Source organism: Pempheris klunzingeri, chromosome 3 (genome assembly GCF_042242105.1).
Source record: "Pempheris klunzingeri isolate RE-2024b chromosome 3, fPemKlu1.hap1, whole genome shotgun sequence".
In the NCBI taxonomy this organism is placed as follows: domain Eukaryota; kingdom Metazoa; phylum Chordata; class Actinopteri; order Acropomatiformes; family Pempheridae; genus Pempheris; species Pempheris klunzingeri.
Genome location: NC_092014.1, coordinates 25,183,799 through 25,203,465, shown reverse-complemented (window position 1 = coordinate 25,203,465; position 19,667 = coordinate 25,183,799). Strand labels below are relative to the sequence as shown.

Here is a 19,667-nt window from a genome sequence, read left to right as displayed (position 1 = left end):
CCTGCCGCCTGCTGGTCGGAGCCACTCAAAGACCAACTGAAAAAAACTGAAGCCGATATTCATTACACAGACGGAAAATTATTCTTGTTTTGGTGTGATCGTTTTGTTTGGTTTGGTCTACAAATATATCTTAAATAGGAAAAAGCAGAAAAACTATGTGTGACTACAGGCTGACACAGAGGAAAAGCTTGTTTTCTTTGTCTTAGTCTTAGACTTAGTCTAAATACTCAGTGGATCAGTCAGCAAAGTCAGTACTAACAATACCAAGCCCCTGAAACTGAAGCAGCTAAATGGAATTCAGCCATTATGCATTTGATTATTTAGACCAGTGCTTTTCCTGCCGTGTTGCAGCAAAAGAAAGATTCTTGTGGGAAAATATCTATGAAAAAGAAAGATTAACATCAACAGTCGTTGAGATTCATGGCCATCACGTTATCACTGACACCTGTGATGGACACCTATGAAGTCAAAGGGTTGTGATAAATGTCTAAAGAGTGAAAATGTCCCAGTCTGAAAGCTTCTCACTCAAGTCCAAGTTCAATTTTATATGTATGAGCTTGGATAAAATAAAAAAAAAAGACACAACTTCATGCCATTTTCTTGTTGCTGTGAGGTTTATTGAAAGGTTTTAAAGCCAACGTTGCATACAGTTTGTGTCAGACGTGACAGGTCAGAATTGGAGAGTCAGTTCAGCTACCTTACAGTGCTTTTATCTCCCAGTCGTTTGCTGAAATCTAACATTTGCTGGTGTAGAAGTGTGCTGACATCCCCTAACTGTTGTCTCCTGGCCTTCAGATGGCTCAACATGGTGTTTATTGACCCCAACAGAACACTATCGCTGCTCTGACAGTTCTTGGTCACCAGCAGATCCTCTCTCCATGCTTCCTGTAAACTTTCAGTCAAGGCCTTTGAGTCCTGCTTGGACTGGTGACCCTGCTGCCAGTATCGGGCTTTGTTCTCCCGGGCTTTGCCGACGCCTTCAGTCATCTGTGTGACCCAGAGACGCAGCCTGCTGTTCTCCATGCTCACCTGCTCCAGTTTCACTCTGTGGTCATAGATGCTCCTTTCCACAGCTCTCAGCTCGGAGGCCTGTTCGTCCAGCGTGTCCATGTAGATCGCTCGCAGCTCCTCCAGCTCAGCCTTCAGCTTCTCTTTTGGCTGAAGCGCAGAGCTGGTTTCTTCCTTCAGCACCTGAATGGACTGCTCCAGATCCTTCCTCTTCCTCATCAGTTCAGAGGTCAGTCCTTTCAATCTTTGGTGCCTGTATTGCTCTTCCTCCCACTTTGCTTCAACATCCTTCAGCATCTCCTCTTTCTTCTCCATCTCCTTCTGCTTTTCTTCGTTGTTCCTGGCAATACTGTCTGTCATTGCAGTGTACCACACTATTTCCTCATGGTGTTTAGTCTCTTTCTGTCTGTACTCCACCTCACACTGGGTCACATGGCTCATCAGCATCTCAGCATCTGCGCTCTTAGGCTGATGCCGCTGCAGTGCGGCCTCCTCCTGTAGAAGCCCCTGGTACCTCCTTCTGGTGCTGTTGATATCGGAGGTCATTTTCGTCACATGCTCCTCCTGCTTCCTCCCTGCCTCCTCCAAGAGCCTTGTTAGGTGTCTCTTCTCCTCCTTCAAACGGCCAATGTTCTTCTTCTCCATATCCACGTTACTGCACATCTCTTCCTGATTCTTCTCAAACACTCGCTTGTTGATTGTGTCAGCTTCCAGGAGCTCTCTGACCTGCTTGTCCATCTCATTGACCTCCTTGCCGTGTTTGACTATGGATGCAATGCGCTCCTCCAGCTGCAGCTTGGATCGCTCCAGCTGCTGTGAGACGTGGAGATACTCTGTCTGTACTTCGGTCTCTTCATCGTGCTGGCGCTTGAATAATTCATATATTTGTGCCAGGGAGTCTTGATGGACTGATGTTGATGCTCGACCCTCCTCCATTTTACCTTCCACTATAGCAGTTTCCTCTTGAAGGCTCTGGACAGCAGCACTGAAGGCATCCCTTAACTCGCACAACTCCTTCTTCAGCCTCTCTCCTTGCTGCCTTAGATCTTGGAACTTCTGAGTCTCCCCTCCCAGCTGTCCCTCACACTGACACCGTGATGCACTTAGCCTGCGTAAACTGCTCTCCAGCTTGGCCGTGTGAATCGTAAGCTTGGCCTGATGATTGTAAGTTTCTCCTTTCTTGTCATTAACTCTCTTCAGCTCACTCTGGCTCAGCCCAATCCCCTGCTTTTGATGCTTGAATCTCCCCTCCACCTGCTCCACTTCTCTGGATAGCTTGTCCTTCTTCATAGTGGAAGCCTCGCGCTCCACTTCCATGTTCTGCTGCAGCGTTATTTGATCCTGTTCGACAGCAGCCGTGCAAGACTTCAGCTCCTCTATCTGCTCCCGTATCTGACCCAGCTGGATCTGCAGGCTGTACTTGAAGGTGATCTGATCATTGAGAACAGCAATGATGTCTCTGTGTTCGGCCATCACCGGCTCTCGCTCTGCGTGCAGCGCTTCGTTTTGTCTATAGAGGATCTCTTGCCTCTTCACAGTGGTTTCTTGCTGCTGAGAAACTGTGTTGAGGTCTTTGTGCAACTGCTCCATCTCGTCAGCATTAGATGTCCGGGCTGCTGCCACGTCTTCCATGATGTCCTGGCTCATTCTCTCCCGGACATTGTTGATCTGGTGTCTGAGCTTGCTGTTTTCTATGGTTTCCACCTCTAAATGTTCGTGAGCAGCGCGCCGCTCCGCTTCCAGCTCAGTGACAGCAGCTGTTATCTCTGCCAAGTGGAAGCTGGCCTCGAGTGAGAAAGGAGCTCCGTCCTCTTTCAGCTGCTTGTCCACTTCTTTTAGATGCTCGAGAGCCACCATGACGGCCGGGAAGTCTGGGACCAGACAGGACGCCATCTTAGTCATCAAAGTGCGTGTGTTTCAAGTGTCTGCGTGTCTTTTGCTCGAAGGTGTGTCCGCAGGTACAGGGTTCAGCTCATTTCTACCACCAACGACTTGTGAGTGCGGTTGCCATAGCAACACCACCACCACCACCACCACCACGAAGGAGACAACATGCTACGGCAAGCCGGAGAGGCTAATACGCTGTTAGCAGCGGCTACGCGAAAGCTAATGGCCAGCACGTGAAGCGAAGAGACCCTGTCGCTACAGATGGTGCAAGCTAACCGCACGAGACTAAGCTAAAGCTCAGTGTCCATAAACTTACATGTATTTACCTGAAGCGTGCGTGGCGTGAGGTCGTCATGGTGAAAATACCGAGATTTAAATGTATGTGGAGGGTTCCGTCTTACCTGAAAGATGTAGTAACTCCTGAACACACATTCAGAAACAACTGCCCCACCCGTTGTGTGAAAGAATCAATGGGCTGAAAACACGAGTCCCACTCACCTGCTGAGCGGCCGTACGTGGATGTGACAGCTAACGAGAGCAGCAGGCTGTGGGGGCAACAGCCTCCATGTTGCCAGGTTTGAAGATTTGACGTAAACGGGATGAGCCTTTGCTGACTTTGTGTGTATTTTACATATTCAAAAGAGCCACAACATCACAACACAACATCTCTACTGGTCCGAACGTATCTCTAGGTGGTCTATATGTCCATCAGAGTGCAGTTCTCCTCATATAGCCCTTATATCTCTCCCTACACCACTTCTATGTAGACATCCGACTGCTGCTAAATATTCTTCAGGTCTGCCGTGTCTCTGTTAATTTGTGGTAAATAGATTAATTATATATGTTTTTAATATGCAGCATTCAAGGGCAATCAGCTAAAATGATAAAGATATTAAACGTAGCCTAAATCTTGATACAGGTCAAGGCACAAGGCAGAGCTTCAACTTTAGAAAAACCCAATTGCCACACAGTGAGTCAGCGGTATGCTTTAACCAGGTGGTAATTCAGTCATGGATTTAAGTTGATTTAAAGCAAACATATATAATACATACATATTTTTTTATGGTCACACTTTTTTGAATGGTGAATCCACTGAAAGGCTGTGTGGGTCAATGAACAGAAAGACCTGGCAACCCTGCAGTGGGGTGTAGTTGTTGCACAGATGAAGACATAGAAATAAATAAGATAGAAGTGACATCACTCATTCTCGCCATCCCGAGAGCCACGTTTTTGGACTTTTGTTACACCCTCAACTGGCCCAGTATTTCTCAGTATACATCCATGATTAGCACAGGTCACGAAACGTAATAGAAGATGGAATATTTGCCATTAACATGTCGTAGTTGTCCTCAATTGTGTTCACAATTTCGGTCATAGTGGTATGAATGTGAGTCGCACGTTTTTTTTCAACCAATCAATAAATCAATAAATCAATCTATCCATCTATCTTTATTCTTTAGAGAGAGACAAAACAAACAGCAACCAAAAGAAGCAAGGCTCCAGGGAAGATACCAAGTTAGTACCAGACATTAAAGAGACCCACACATACACAGTTCCCCTCATCAGAAACACGATAAGTGCCACTCATTCAGCGGGCGTGGGGTCCTTTCTACCCACGGTGACTCCTGCAGCGGCACGCTCCGATACGGAAGGTGGCAGCATGCGCCTTTGATGTTGGTGTGCAGTCCTCCAGCAAAACCACAGAAGAACAAGAAGCGGAAGTTGTGCAGCAGCAGAAGACAGGCCATATGAATATGGACCTGATCAGTAAACCCAGGAGCAAGTCCATTGTGTGGCTGTACTTCGGCCTGAAAGCAGATGAAAAGGGACAACCTCTTAACTCTGGCGAGGCCGTGTGTCGTTTATGCCGAAAAATAGTGCTTGCTAAAGGTGGAAATACCACGAATTTAAGAAGTCACCTGAGACGTCGACATCGTGCAGATTTTTTCGAGACCACTTCTTCCTCGTCCTCCGGAGTTTTGTGTGAGGCTCAAGGTATTCTGCTTTCACTGCAGGATCTGTGAATGTGAAGTGTGAGTCAAAGTTGAGTCCTGAAATGATTCATGTTGTATCACGGAAGTGATGTGACTGTCACGTCGATGATGGGTGTATACATTCAAGGTAATCCATTGCAGTGTCACCGGTTCATTGAGTTTCCTGGTGAAACAGAGTGTGTCAGTAAACAGGTGGCTCTCTAACGTCAGCGCTTTTACACCGAAGCTCTTTTCCGAGTCCCCTTCAGCGCCACTCACACATTCTACACTACATTTATCGCAACTTGCTTTCCGGCGTGTGGAGTGCTGATGTAAACACACGTTTAAAAACACCAAACGAGGCTTGTACGCAGGCGCAGAGAACATTATTTACGACAGCTGCACACCCTTGTTGTTGTTGTCATGGTATCACCAAAACAGTCATTCACGTAGTCCATTGTGGGTAGCGGACGGACATATACTGGAGTGTAAGGTTTTTGAGATCTAGCATAAATGGTTACGGGTCATGTTGCTGTGTTCTCATTGGTGTCATATGTCGTGAATAACGAGGTATGCGGCTGGAGCAGTGATTGGTCAGTTAGGGCCGCCATCTTTTGTGTTTTAAAAGCCTTTTAGTAAACCAACTGAGTCGTTTCTTCATTACAGGCTGATAATGACTGTGGTAAAATGACCGTATAGCACCAGGACCTGACTACTGAAGCGGTAACCCTCCGCTGTGTTTACATGGCCGCTTCACTCTACGTGTGTCCCACCGCTGCCAACTGTAGCTAACAAGATGAACGCAGACGTGAGGGACCCTCGTGACAGTTTTGGTTTGTTTGAACCAGATATGAAAACGAAAGAGGAACTCATACTTAAAGAAGAGGGAGAGTGTGAGGAAAATACCACCGACATTTGTAGACATGCAGTGGTCTCAGACTTGGAGTTGGAGGAGGTTGAAGACAGCAGGACTGAAATAAGTAAGCTCACTAAGAAGCAGACAACATGGGCTGTAAATTGTTTCCTTGGCTGGCTTGAGGTCCAGGGGCTGCAGGTGGACCTGAATACAGTGGAGAAGACTGAGCTGAACGGTTTGCTGAGACGCTTCTATGGGTCAGTACGAAACAGTAAAGGGGAGCTGTATGGGATTGCCAGTTATATTGCACTGAGAGCTGGACTGAACCGTTACTTCAAAGAGCCTCCTGCGAGCCGCCCCGTGTGCCTCATGAGAGATCCTGAGTTCACCTCAGCCAACAAGGTGTTCTTGGGAATGCTCAAGAGAATTAGGAAGTCCGGTCGAGACATAACATCCCACCACCAGGCGCTGTCTCCTGATGACATCCACGTCCTCAGACACTCGCGTGTGATGGACACCAGTTTTCCCAGGGGACTTCTGAACAAAGTCTGGTTTGATGTACAGGTACATTTTGGCCGCAGAGGAAAGCAGGCCAACAGGAACCTAAAGCCAGATTCATTTGTGATCAGGAAAGATGAGAGGGGATTGAGATACTGCATTTTATCCTTTGCTGATGAAACGAAAAATCATAGCGAGAAGGACCGATGCTTTATGTTTGAGAAGCCAGGCCATGAATTCTGTCCCATTACGTCTCTTTTAAAGTACCTCAGCAAGCTCCCACCCAACGCAACCGCCCTTTACTTGCAGCCGAGTAAGGAGCCAACGGATGACATGTGGTACAGCCATGTTCCTCTAGGGGTCAATTATCTGGGCTCAATGCTGGCTCGCATGTGTAAAGAAGCAGGCACATCAGTCATTTATACCAATCACTGCATAAGAAGCACACCCTTTCACCAACTGTGTGATGCGGGACTGGAGAGGAGAGAAGTGATTCCTGTCAGCGTGCACAGGTAGGATGAACGCATCCACCCCTGCTAAATTCATGTCCACGTGTTTTGTGACACCTGCTGAAATTACTTCAATATAATTTTTACAACAGGTCTGAAAGATCCCTCCAAAGTGTCCAGACGCTAGCCTTGGGGAACCATAAGCAGCGGAGCGAGATGTTGCAAGAGAGCGATTCAGCTGGCCCAGCAGGTCTGCCACCAGACAAGTGGGCATCCCTAACAGAAGTTCACTCCAGCATTCACATTCTGCACCACTGCTGCAATGGAGTCATTATCTTAGTGATTACAGTCTGGGTGAAGTGTTGAGATAAATGTCTATAGAAAGTTAGGATGAAAGAATGTGACACTGGACACAACACGCTAAAGAAACTCTAAATAAAATCAGTCCAAACAATGTGCAAAATGTTGTGTATTTACTATAACATAATATGTCTAATATTGTACAGTAACAGTCACATTCTATTGCAGTCACAAAAAGGTCTTGTCTCTATTTCCTGTGTTGATTAATTCCATAATCTCTGTTTTGTTACTTAGAAGAAAAAAAAAAACAGTGAACATTCTCATCTGGATGTCTACATCTCAGCTGAAATCTGTATTTGACGGTTTCTTTCTCTAACTTTTTGCCTCTCCAGGTTTGGATCTGAACCATGAAGAGTTCTTCGAGGAGGTTCCGTTTCTGCAGAGTGCTTCGAACCAGAACTATGTCCCAGATGCTGTGCTGCCGCCTGGAGAGCCGTGGCTCCACAGTGGCCCCTCCCGGGCAGTGCTGTCCCTGCCTTCCTGCCTGTGCCTGTGTGGGGACATTGGCTCTGGAATGTCAGGTTCTGGATCTTCTGGCGAGGAGCAGATGGGAGAGATGAGGGTTTATGCAAAGTGTCACCTTCAGCAGGGCGTCATGTTTGGGCCATTTGTAGGAGAAGTGTGCAAAGGACAAATGCCGACCAACCTCAGATATGCCTGGGCTGTAAGTAGACTGGTTTGAGTGGATGTACAGAGGCTGTTTGGAATCCATGATGTAATTTAAGACTTGTGTTGATAACCAGGACAAATTCCATGTAGAACTGGTCATAGCTGACACATATATTGCTCCCATTTCCAGATCAGGGATGATGCTGCTTTTGTCTACGTTGATGCTTCTGATGAAAACAAATCTAACTGGATGAGGTGGGCAGTAACATTTCCCTCTCAATGTAGTTTCCTAGTTTTAGTCGTGGTTTTGCATTCAGTCACTTTTGTGGGGAATTTGTTTCTGTCTTGGCATTTGTTTGACAGAGTTAATTTTCCTGGTCCCTGTTATAGACTACGGCTGTTTGCTCTGTTACAGGTATGTAACATATACCAGCAGTGAGCAGGAGCACAACCTGGTCGTCTTCCAGTTTTACCGTCACATCTACTACAGGGTTTCCCAGGCTATCGCAGAGGGAGGGGAGCTCAGGGTCTGGATCGGCAAGGATTATGCCAACTTACTGGGCCTCGGGATGGGTGAGTTCACTGAAGTATGCAATGATATGATGCAGGTCTTTAAGGTTTTCATGTCCACATTCATTTTCTTCAGGCTGCAGACTTAAATTTAACTTGGCCAACATCCCACCCACCGTATTATGGTGATGTTTAAATGGTAAAAGGTCTGTATTTGTATAGCCTTTATATACCTTTCTAGTCATTTCAACTACTCAAAGTGCTTTTCCATCACATCCTCATTCACACATCATTCATTCAGGAGGAATCTAATTGTTTACAGGTGACAATGTGAAACGTGAAGTTGGAGACAAGGAGATGGTTCTGCGCCTGCTGCGGGACATCCAATTGGTCACCCTTCCTGAGCCCAGCAGCTCCTCCCTTTGGTCAGACCGCAGCCAATCACAGAGCCCCATGCCAGTGATCAGTGACGTGACGACAATGTCAAACCCAGACGCAGGTAGTGATTCTGGCATATCTGCCTCTGCTCTCCCCTCCTCCTCCCTGATCTCCTTCCCGTCCCCTAACCCCCACCCATTGGAAAAATACGTTTTTATGCCTGGAACCAAGAAACTGCTGAGTCATCCAAATCCCACGCAGAACAGCCCGTGGTACTTTTTTGGGTTTGAACCAGATCCAACCGGCCGGCCTCTGGACCGGAGCATTGTGGTGTGTAAGCTATGTATGGAACACGTAGGCTGTGGAGGGGGGGCATCAGATCTCCAGAGCCATCTGACCAACAAGCACCACATCAGACCACGTGACAGTCACAAGGACAGGAGTCATCTGGCAGCAGGTAACTAGTACCTTACCATCAATTTTATCAGTCACGATACCATTGTATTAACCAGAGTGAATGCTGCTGTCAGACAGTCTGTAAACTAACGAAGGGCCAAGCTAAATAATCTAAACTCCTGTATTTGTACTAGGGATGTTTGTAACATCCCTAGTGACTCTGGGAACATTGGGGTACCAGCAAATATATAGAATATAATATAATATAGAAGGTGAAAGTGCAGTTCAAATAAGTTTTTGTTACTACATGTCTACTTGTCTGACTGCTTGTTTTTTTGTATACTTGGACTTCTTTATCTGATGTGTTCCCTGATCTCCGTTATTAATCAATTCTAAAAGGAATGATGGCCAAAATCACAGCAAAGCTAAGAGTCTACAGACATGCTGGCAGCTCTGTGAGGTGGTATTTCGGCATAACAGTGCAGTGAGATAAATTCTAACACTATCATGGCAACATGCTCACAGTATACAATGTAAAGCAGGTCTAATGTTTACCATCTTAGTTTAGTGTGCAACCATGATAAGATTTGCTAAATCAGCAGCTGTTGTCGCAAAGAATTTATACCTAAGGCAGAAGGGATTGTCAGTAGTTCTGAAAATATCATAAACTACAATATTAGGCAACAGAAAATTTTGGCCTTAAGATGGGACAAGATGGAAAGTCAGAGGATCACCAAAGTTATTAGGATCCATCGTGTGTGGGGGACAGTAATGTGTGGAGCACATTTCTGATATTACAACATTCCTCAGGATCCATTCAGTAGTTGTTAAGATATTTCATTGTGTCCGACTAAGACTTCCACAGAGCCGTGTTGCTAGCATGGCAAAAAAAAGAAGAGCTTCTGCAGCTGTTTAAAAATCTCTGTCAAAATGTGAGCTCAGGTTTATGTGAAGTAGGTCATAACTGATGTAGAGCTTAAACAGGCTTTGTAAAAATGTGCTGTCAAACTGTTTAAGCTTCTTTTCTGATTGAAGATTGGTTCTTTTTCACAAAAGGTCAACAGCGCTCACAGTCAATAGTGGTTGGCAGCGGCTTGGTCAGTACATTCCCCCTGTTATTGTCTGCTCATGTGACTGACGCCATCGCCAACTTTCTCATCATGGATCTCCAGTCCCCTGCTTTGGTGGAAGGCAAAGGTTTCAAACAGCTGATCCACACCCTGCTGCCCTCCTACAAAGACCTGCCATCATCTTGTCAGCTGGAGAACCTCCTGAAAGAACACCACGCCAAAGGCAAGACGAGCCTGGCTCAGCTGTTGAGGAGGAGAATGGCAAGCAGAGAAAATGAGGAAATATCCGACCACACTGCTCCCATCGAGTTTGAGCCCAGGAGACGTGGGCGACCTCCCAGCCATCTGAGGGAAGTTCCTCACTTTGTCACTTTAAGTGCAGATGTTTGGTTCCACAACTGGCAGGACAACACCGAGAGGTACCTCACCCTCTGGGCACATTACATAGATTGTAATTTTACTTTTCAGAACCTCGCTCTTGCAACCCAAAGACTGACAGAGAGTGGAGTGAAAGATTACAGCCTTCGGACAGTAGAGACTCACGTAAAAGTGATGGCCCAGGAGTGGGGTATCTCCCATCCTAATGTGGTGTTACTAGGAGGGTCGGGAAGGAACCAGATCAGGCTGGGGCCAACAAAGAGTGAGAAAGGTGGAGAGGCAGCAGGAAGTGTTCCTCACCCAAACTCAACAACGTTTCTCGAGAGGGATGACTCCAGGTCACCGGAGGAACCACATGGCTCAGAGCATGGCCTTTCTAGTGACAGACTACCATCTGTGCCATGTTTCTTCAGCGCTGTGCAAGGCTGCGTTGAAGAAGTAATGTCATACCCCGTCATTTCCAAAACCCTAAACCAGTTTCAGGGTATTCTGTCAATCCTGTTCTTGCCACCTGCTCCAAGCAAAAGTTCCTATCAGCACCACACCCAGAATCTGCTGCAGACGCTGATGAAACAAGAACTGGTAGAGCTAAAGTCATGGGCTCACAGCCGCCCAACATGGAATAAGCTTTACCCTCTACTGAGCATGCTCATCAAACACAAAAGCCTTTTCTGTGACATGATAAAAGAGATTAAAGGTGAGGGCTTTTCTAAAGAAGACGCTGCTTCAGATTCCAGTTCATCTGGCTGCTGCCATGCAAACTCAACCTCCAGCACCTCTTCACCAAGCATGATAATTCTACGATCTGAGTGGAAGATTCTGGAGGAGTTGTGTTTGGTCCTTAAACCTTTGGATGTAGCATGTCGAACTCTTGCCAAGGAGGCATTCCCCCGTCTGTCCCTCATCAAACCCATTCTCATTGGCTTGCTCTCCCGCCACCTTGTGTCGCGGCCAGGAGATTCATCATCCATCCTGAAGGACGTAAAGAGGATGATGAGGCGGAACTTGGCGAGCTGTTACGACAACCCCACTGTCAACAAGGTTCTGTGTGTGGCATGTTCCCTCGACCCACAGTTCCATGGGCTGGGGTTCATGGAGGAGAAGGTGAGTCATAAAGTTAAACTGCAGGGAATTTCCTGTAGGCTTAACCCCTGCTCTGCTCTGTCACTTAACTTGAGCTAGCAAGGTCATTAAACTAATGATGGCTCTTGTTTCCAGGTGACTTTTTAATGTTTTCAGCTGACTAATTTTACAGTGATATCATGCTAAAAGACTGAGGCTGATTCATATAGAAGATATGGAAATAAAAAAACTAAATTGTATTGCAGTGCAGAGCTAGTTACTCCTCGTAGTATATGTATGATAAAGATAAATGTAAGAACAGGCTGTTATTTCATCGTAACATAAACCAATTAGCGTACACGTTTGTATCACAATTTTCCCTTTTAGCGTTTCAAGGTAACTGTTGTTGAAGGATGAGGACTCTCCTGTGTTTGAATGCGTCATGTTGTCTCTGGTAAAGCAGGCGGGCCTTCCCTAGATCCAATAGAGTTAGACAGAGCTTCTAACCTGTAACTGCACAAAGTAATGTAGATGAATACTGACGTGCTTGTCGGAGCACGAACACTTTTTCTTTTTTTACAAATGGGCAGCTGTGGCTCAGATGTAGAATGGGTTTGCCATAAATAGGAAGATTGGCGGTCCCTGGCTCCTCAAAGTCCCATGTCGGAGTGTCCTTGGACAAGACACCGAACCTAGCTTAGATCGATTGATCTGGTTTTGTGTCCTGAGGTTGTAGCATCATGTGTCTTACACTGGCCAATTGTGGCTGTAAAGCTGCGTTTGGGGTTGCATTTAGCATCTATGTGTGAAACTAAAGGACTCTGGGAAACTGAGTTCAGAGAGGGAGTCCTTTGTTCAAAAGACAGAAACATGTAGTCCTCACCATTTCTGGTGAAGCCCAACAACAGACACAAGCCTATAAAGAAGTAAAGATAGGACCCTCCAAACGTAGTCGCTGGTGGAGATCATTGCTGGGGGAGAGGTTAACACAATGGTCATGATTGGTGGCTTAGGTACCTGACCTTGGAAATGGAATTTTTTATTTCCATTTTGATCAGTGTTGCTGGATGAACAATAACTATCATATTTGTAGGATAATTTTGCAGTATGTATAATCAATAATGCCAAAAGTGCCCCATGTATGATATACAGTATGTGTATGTATGAAGTATGACCATGTTGTGAAGCTTACAATTAGTAGCTAGTTTAAGTCTATACTTTTTATACTTTTAATTTTCCCAACATGAGGGTAGCAAAATATGGATCCTATCCCTGTGTGTACCCAGCTCTTCTGATGTGACCTCTTCCTAGCCAATCCTGCTTGGTGTATTGGCCAGGGAGACTGAAGTACATTAGCTTCTGAGGCTGCTTTTTTCATCATTGTCATAGATGTAATAATGTGTGTTGGACAAAGGATACTCTGACTGTAACTGAGTTAAACCTTTTTGTCATGATTATCTTCCCAGGAGCAGACAGCCACTTTTGATTGGCTGAAGAAAGAGGCTGTCAGGATTGTGAAGGAGGAAATGAGGAGAAGCCAAGTTAAGAAGCAAAGCCAGGGTAAGAGAAGCCCCTCCCCTGGGTCACCGGAGTCAGAGAATGACTTCCTGAGACGGAGCAAGCGCCTCAAAGAATCCCGCCCAATCAACTTCAGAGAGCTTGAAGATGAAGATGAAGATGAAGATGAAGATGAAGAGAGTGATGCAGCAGAAGCTGATGAGAGCGAGCAGGCAGATCCAGGCTCTCAGGGCGGGCTCTCTGGTATGGAGTTCCTTCTGGGAGACCTGTTCTGCTCTGCCCCCAGGAGCAGGCAGAGCTCCGTGGAGGAGTCCATAGACATGGAGATGTCTGTCTTCAGGGCTGACAAGGGGGCCTCGCTGGGGGTGGAGCCCCTGCAGTGGTGGAGAACGAAAGCAGTGCAGTTCCCACAGCTGGCCACAGTTGCACGAGCCTTCCTGGCTGCCCCGGCAGTGGCAGGCAACGCTGCACAGGACTTTGTGCAGGACGGAGCAGGGGCCACGTACAAGAAGAGAGCCAACATCCCACCAGAAAGTTTGGACTCAATTTTGTTTCTGCACCACAACCACATGCTGACCACGGAGAGTGGGCAAACAGCGGTCTGGAATGACAACAAGAGCAGTGGGCCTAACAAGGTCCCATAGACACACTAACAGCATTTATTCCTTCACACTCTGAATCTAACCCCCTCAGCTTCATGTGTAACACTTAGCCTCATCTAAATGTTAGCTTGATTCAGAACATGAGCCAAAGCCCCGACATAAGATTAGCAAGAGGGAACAAAAACAGGAAAAGCACAACAGCACCACAACAGCAGAGGGTGACATAGGTGCACATTAGGAACACAGGGATGAGACTGGGCTTCATATTTGGCTAAAGTTGAATTGACTGAAATCTGATATACCTGTGCAGCAAATTTAAAGTTGAAAAAAACTACAACTTAAAGATGCATCGTTTTGCCCAAAAGTGGCAGTTTTTATTTTTATTTCCTGGAGACTGAAGCGAAAGACCGAATACTCAGACTCTTATTCTTATGATCTTCTAGCACCTAGTGCCTTACCTCTTTTGTATACAATCATACAGTAAATTGGTACGTATCCTATTTTTTTATCCTTCATTTTTGTTTCTTACAAATGTATAACTGATTACAAGTGTGTAGATGTTCTGTAAAAACATACACAAGTCTCCCATGGTAGCATTGTGTGTAACTACTACCATGTGCCTTTGCTTTTACATTACCACTTGTGTTGTGAATCAGTTTATCGTGGAAAAAAACCTCCAAAGACTGAATATTAGCTATTACCTTAGTTAATGCTGCTTTTTTTGTCGGTGAAGTAGAACTTAAATTATGCTTCAGGTGATTGTGGAAGTGTTTAGAGTAACCTGACATGTGAAACGGTTTCATATGTTCGTATGAAGCTCAGTATAAGCACTACATTACTACACACTGTTAACACAATGGATAAAGCTTATTAGCACAATGTCTGTACTGTCGTAGACTGTGACGCTCGTGGTCATGTGCTGCTTTTAATGTCTTACTGTAAAGTCATAATTTAAAAAAATATATTATCTCATACTATTTTAACTGCCCACCTATTCAGTCCTGAGTAGCACTGATGTACTGTGTACAGGGCATTAAGTCCACTATTTTGCACTACATTGTGTACTGTCATCATAGCAAATACATGTGGACATTAAAAAAGCACTCAAATAAAATGAAGCACTATAAATCATCATATAATTTTTTTTGTCAAACAATGAACACATTTGAGACACAAAACATTACAACACGTCTCTGTTTCCACAGGCAGTAAAAACATTTGAAGTGACATCTGTGCACTTAGATAAAAAGAACGAGTCATACAAAATATGGTAAGCACTATTTTCAACTTTTCTACTCTACAGTCAAGTAAGATGGTGTTTTTCCTCCAGGAAAAGCATTTAACAACTTGAAAAGTGAAATGTCTAGACAGACACTGAAACAGGATTATGATGATTAGTATGATTATCCCCAGAACTATAAGATGGCTTCAGCCATTTTGGAAGCGGCAGTAGCCTGGGCCTGGGCACAGTCTTCTCTGTGACAGGCTACTTTCCTGCAGTGGATGAAGGTGTAGACAGGATGAATAAACACCAACAGAGTGAGGACAGTCAGAGCAATGTCCACCTGTAACAGAAACACCAGGTTTCCATCAGTACATCCGGACCGTTACGGTGGCACAAACTAAGATTGTTCATAAAAACGAATTCTGCCCAAATGTGCTCTCCAAAAGGCTGAATGTTTACCCAGTAGTTCTTTTGTTAAACTAGCTAGATAAATATAATGTAATGTAAAGTTCAAAGGTTCTTACAAAGAAGGGGTCTCCACTGAGAGCTCCTTTGACCAGGGCGAAGCAGGGGTACTGCAGCAGAGAGACAACAGCAGACATGGACATCACCAGGCCGTATAGCTTCCCAAAGTGGCAGGCTGGAAAACTGAGAAGGAGAGAGAGACACAAGTTCATCATAATGTCTCCGATCAGTAGTTCTCCATTACCTAAATGTTTAGTGGAGGTCATTATATAGTTTTTATGGTTGCCATAATGCAACTCAATGGCATCTTTCTTTAAATCAGCCAAGCCTGGTAACTGTTCACGTATTCTAAACTTCAGAATTCAAGTTTTTGCCTCAGGCTTTCTGTTAAAATGTTACAAGTTAACGGGGTTCTCCATGTGTGAAACTGATGGAGGGCTCCTGTAGTTCACAATTACAGAGGAATGTGGATTGTGTCCAGTGTCATTTCAGCATTAATGATGACGCCAAGTCTGCACTCCTGCATGTTTGGTGTGAAGCTGGAGTAAAATATGCAAATTCATAGTCTTCATAGCAACAGCGCACCTTAAAGAGGGGCCAGCCCCAAAAACTGAAAAATGTTTGGATCATTATGGTGATGACCTGTGTGATGCCAAACAGAAGAAAACTGCAGTATCAAAAAGAATCACGACCTGAAAGACACTAAACTACATCAGGTCACAGTGTCTCAGTGGCCCCCAGTGTGTGATGGCTACTCACGCGATGCTAATGAACGCTGCATTTCCTCCATACAGGAAGGAGCGATTGAGGACTTGTAGGGCAAATGTGACGTACTGCAGGGGGAGGACAGGCACAGAGGCACAGACAGAGAACAGCAGGCACTGCAGGGAAGTCAGGAAGAGGGACAGACAGGAGGAGCGCAGGTCTGCCTCCTGCTCACTTTCTCCTACGGGAGGACAAATGGTAGAGAAGGACTGAGTAAAGACCCTCTGCTGCACACACACACAGCAGTGACTAACGTACCAGGAGCCAGAGGAGTCCCCTTGTGTCGGTCCATGATGACTCCATTCCAGGGAGCACACAGCACTCCACACAGCTGGGTCATGGCAAAGGCATTGGTGTAGTGACTCACTGAGGGGTGACATGGTGGAAAAGTCAGGAGGAGGACAAAAGGAGGCTTTCAATCACAGTCAGTTTTCTGTCACTGCTACGATGAGTTACCCAGTTTGGGCTCATTGTTGGCCAGTCGGTTGAGCATGGGGTTGAGCGTGCCAATGAAGAGGTAGTGCCTCAGCTGCATTATGGACAACCACAACACGTGGCACAGGAAGAACCAGGACAGCACACAGCTCCGGAAACTCACCTCTAAACGTGGAAATTCACATGAAACCTGATAAACTTGACGAATAAAGCACACACACTGAAGGATGAACACAACACACACACTGAAGGATAAACACAACACACACAAAGCACACACACTGAAGGATGAACACAACACACACAAAGCACACACACTGACGTACACACAAAGCACTAATGTCAAAAAAAGTCAAATAAATTCCCATATTTCTATGTATGATACTCAAATCACAAATGTCGCTGTGTTTTTGTTCACCTCTAAATTACACATTAGCCATCATCTCAGTAACTACATGCCAGCTGAAGGTACAGTGATGTTTTCAAGGCAGTGGGTGTTTCCTTGTTGTTTCTTTCATACTGAACATGGTTACAGCAGTCATATCACCATTTTTTCTGCAAAGAGGAATTAAATTATTTGTGTGAAGTTTTCTTGATGAACCATGCTATCCACACCTGACAGTGCGAATGTGAAGGTGATGGAAGGATCAGTACCTTTTCCTGAGTCTGGCTCCTCAGTCCCGTCCTCAGGTGCTGGTGGCACATTATCTCTCTCTCTAAACTCCTGTGAGAGTGTCATGACACCATCCCTCATCCTCTCAGACTGCTCCACATTGTAAGTGTGAGCTTTTCTGCAGTTCAATCTATACAGCAAGAAAGGTTAATGTCATGTTCCATCCTGAACTTGATCTACGTGACCAAATGCAGTAGCTGTTCCCAAGCACGTGTTCTCACCCATAAGTGTAGTGCTGAGGCAGAGGGTAAGGGATGTGGGTTCTGGGCATCAGCAGAAACGTCCTCAGCAGGTGTATGATGCTGCACATGGACAAAACAAGGAAGGAGGAGCGCAGAGAAATTCCCTGTTCATATAAAACCTGGAAAGCAGAGGAAAATCTTTTGGTTCAACTCCAAGAATATAGATCATCACCCTTTTGAACAAGTTTCAAACGTGGTTTTCTGCTCAAATAAAAATAAACATGTATGCCAAAGAGCAACATGAGCTCAAACAATGTGTTTCAGTTGCATCTGCCTGTCTAGTAATTCATTTCAGATGCTGCCAGAGCACATTATGACAACTGCTCCACTGGTGTGGCTGCACTCTTTTACCTTGAAAATGAGAAACACAGCAGAGGAGGAGTCAAAGGCACCATTGTAGAGAGTGATGATGGTGGAGCGATGAGCAGCGAACAGATTGCCCACCTTCCGCACATACAGAGACACCATTCAGTTTGAAATATGATTTACTGTGGCCATTGAGAATATTTCCATGCTAAGTTATTTCTAAGAAATTACAATCCAAATTCACCTGCATGTTAGTTAGAAGGAGCAGAATTCCTCCCACAGCAATGCAGGACAAGGCAGGAAACAGCAGCTCTGAAAAGGCTACATGACAGTGGAAGACTACCTGTAAACACCAAGGGTACTTCTGTACTCATTTCCCTCACATAGTCAGTGCGAGACACCAGAGTGAATGAATGAAATATGGGTTTGATATGATTGACGCACCTTATTTACAGTAACTACTGTTCATGAGCTAAACAAGGAGCTACTTGGACAAACTCCCCTCCTAGGATGGGAGACCATATGTCTGACTATTTTACAAAGATAATGTACAATGAAAACAAAAGAAACGCTGCACTTTAAAGATGGTGTCCTAAAACTCTTCTAAATATAAAAATACAATAAGCTGATTCATTTGCTTTAGATGTTGAACATTCTTAGTGATCTTGAAACGGTCACTTTATGGTTTGATATACTGTATGTGTTGTGAGTGCTCGTGTGTGGTCGTGTGTGCACCAGCCTGCACTGGAGAAGGCCACAAGAAGGGTTCCTGTTGTGTACAAGGACCTGGAGAAAGAAGACGGAGTGAATTTAGAGCAGCATCATATTTATCCACCTTTTCATTTTAACTCTTTAAATAACTGAACTGCAAGCTCAGGTACACATTAGTAATAAAGATCCTGTGTATCGTGAATGGAATAATTTCAAACTGTTGGCTGCTTGTTTTGCCCACTGAACTTCTGCTAAGTTCTGAGTTTGCCAGTCAGCTACAACCTGGATAAACAACCAGCACCTTATAAAAACCTCTTCCTTTTTGTTGGTGGTTGGAGAGAGAAAAATAACATGAACTCACACTCCCAGCAGCCTGGTCACCATGGTGCCAAATCGATCAAACAAATAACCACTGGCTAGATTGAGGAAGTTGTTGAGGAAGGAGGCGATGGTGAAGACCAGAGAGAACTGCTCATCTTGCCTACTGCAGTCTGCAAAATTGATAAACGGAACAGAGAAGCTTGGGACATGGAAGCAAGTGCAGCAGAAACATTTTCAAACAAGATCCATAAAGAAAAACAGGTAAAACATTTTCAGACCATCACTGAGTAAAACAGCATTTAGCAGTGATTAGCCATTATCCTCTGACAGAAACATTTAGTACACTACTGCAGTCAGAATAAATAAGTTCTCATTCAACAATCTATTTGGCCTTTTGGGACACAGTTAGCAAACTTAAACACATCAAAATCCAACTGTATACCAAAAGATCTCAGAGTTTTATGATCTTAAATAATCATTGTTTGCACAGCGTGCAGTGGGCTCAGATACTGCAGCAGTAGTTCAGTGGTAGTGGTAGTTCAGTCACATGAGCTTGTGAGGTTGAATGTATCAAGCTAATTTATATCATTTAGCAAACTGGTGGTGGACAATAAACTGTGTTCACTGATAAGCAGAAGAAATGTTGGAATTAGATTCCTTAAGTAAACTAGATGATCACTGGCGTGTCTAAATGATGACAGAGGGGTGGCTGTGTTGTGGAGCTCATCTATTAACTGACAGTATTTGTGCATGTTGTGTTTCAGATCACCAGTTTCTCACCTGCCTTGGTCAGGGTGCCGTTGGTACTTGGGGCACTGACACATAGCTCGCTGAAGTAGCCATCCTCCTTCAGCACGAATACCAGAGAGGCGAAACCAAACACCACACCGGCAAAACACAGACACTCCAGCATCCCCGAGGCCAGAGTCAACCTGTAGCGTAGTCTGTTCCCAGCCTCGTAGCCCTGCAT

The 19,667-nt window shown here is 45.1% G+C and overlaps 3 protein-coding genes across 4 annotated transcripts; 1 reads left to right on the top strand and 2 right to left on the bottom strand.

The window, feature by feature from the left end:
- Positions 1-645: 645 nt before the first annotated feature.
- ccdc175 (coiled-coil domain containing 175) lies at positions 646-2,901 on the bottom strand. The gene has a single exon (XM_070828556.1). The coding sequence runs from the start codon at positions 2,899-2,901 to the stop codon at positions 694-696; it is 2,208 nt and encodes a 735-aa protein (XP_070684657.1). The 3' UTR covers positions 646-693.
- A 2,587-nt stretch (positions 2,902-5,488) lies between these two features.
- Positions 5,489-14,685, top strand: LOC139199384 (uncharacterized). 2 transcript variants are annotated; one of them, XM_070828449.1, is made up of 8 exons: positions 5,489-6,734; positions 6,824-6,921; positions 7,364-7,695; positions 7,831-7,895; positions 8,056-8,213; positions 8,473-8,649; positions 9,981-11,476; positions 12,901-14,685. In XM_070828449.1, exons 1-8 carry the CDS (start codon positions 5,665-5,667, stop codon positions 13,594-13,596), a joined length of 4,092 nt encoding a protein of 1,363 aa, XP_070684550.1. In that variant the 5' UTR covers positions 5,489-5,664; the 3' UTR covers positions 13,597-14,685. The 2 variants fall into 2 exon arrangements, with proteins under 2 accessions (XP_070684550.1, XP_070684549.1); XM_070828448.1 differs by having other exon boundaries at positions 8,473-8,985.
- A 284-nt stretch (positions 14,686-14,969) lies between these two features.
- Positions 14,970-19,667, bottom strand: slc43a3a (solute carrier family 43 member 3a). Its single transcript, XM_070828212.1, has 12 exons — positions 19,478-19,667; positions 18,738-18,867; positions 18,405-18,451; positions 17,910-17,986; positions 17,711-17,803; positions 17,339-17,478; positions 17,148-17,247; positions 16,466-16,634; positions 16,268-16,375; positions 16,004-16,190; positions 15,304-15,427; positions 14,970-15,119 (listed from the first exon to the last, which is right to left on the bottom strand). The coding sequence occupies exons 1-12, from the start codon at positions 19,665-19,667 to the stop codon at positions 14,970-14,972; spliced, it is 1,515 nt and encodes a 504-aa protein (XP_070684313.1).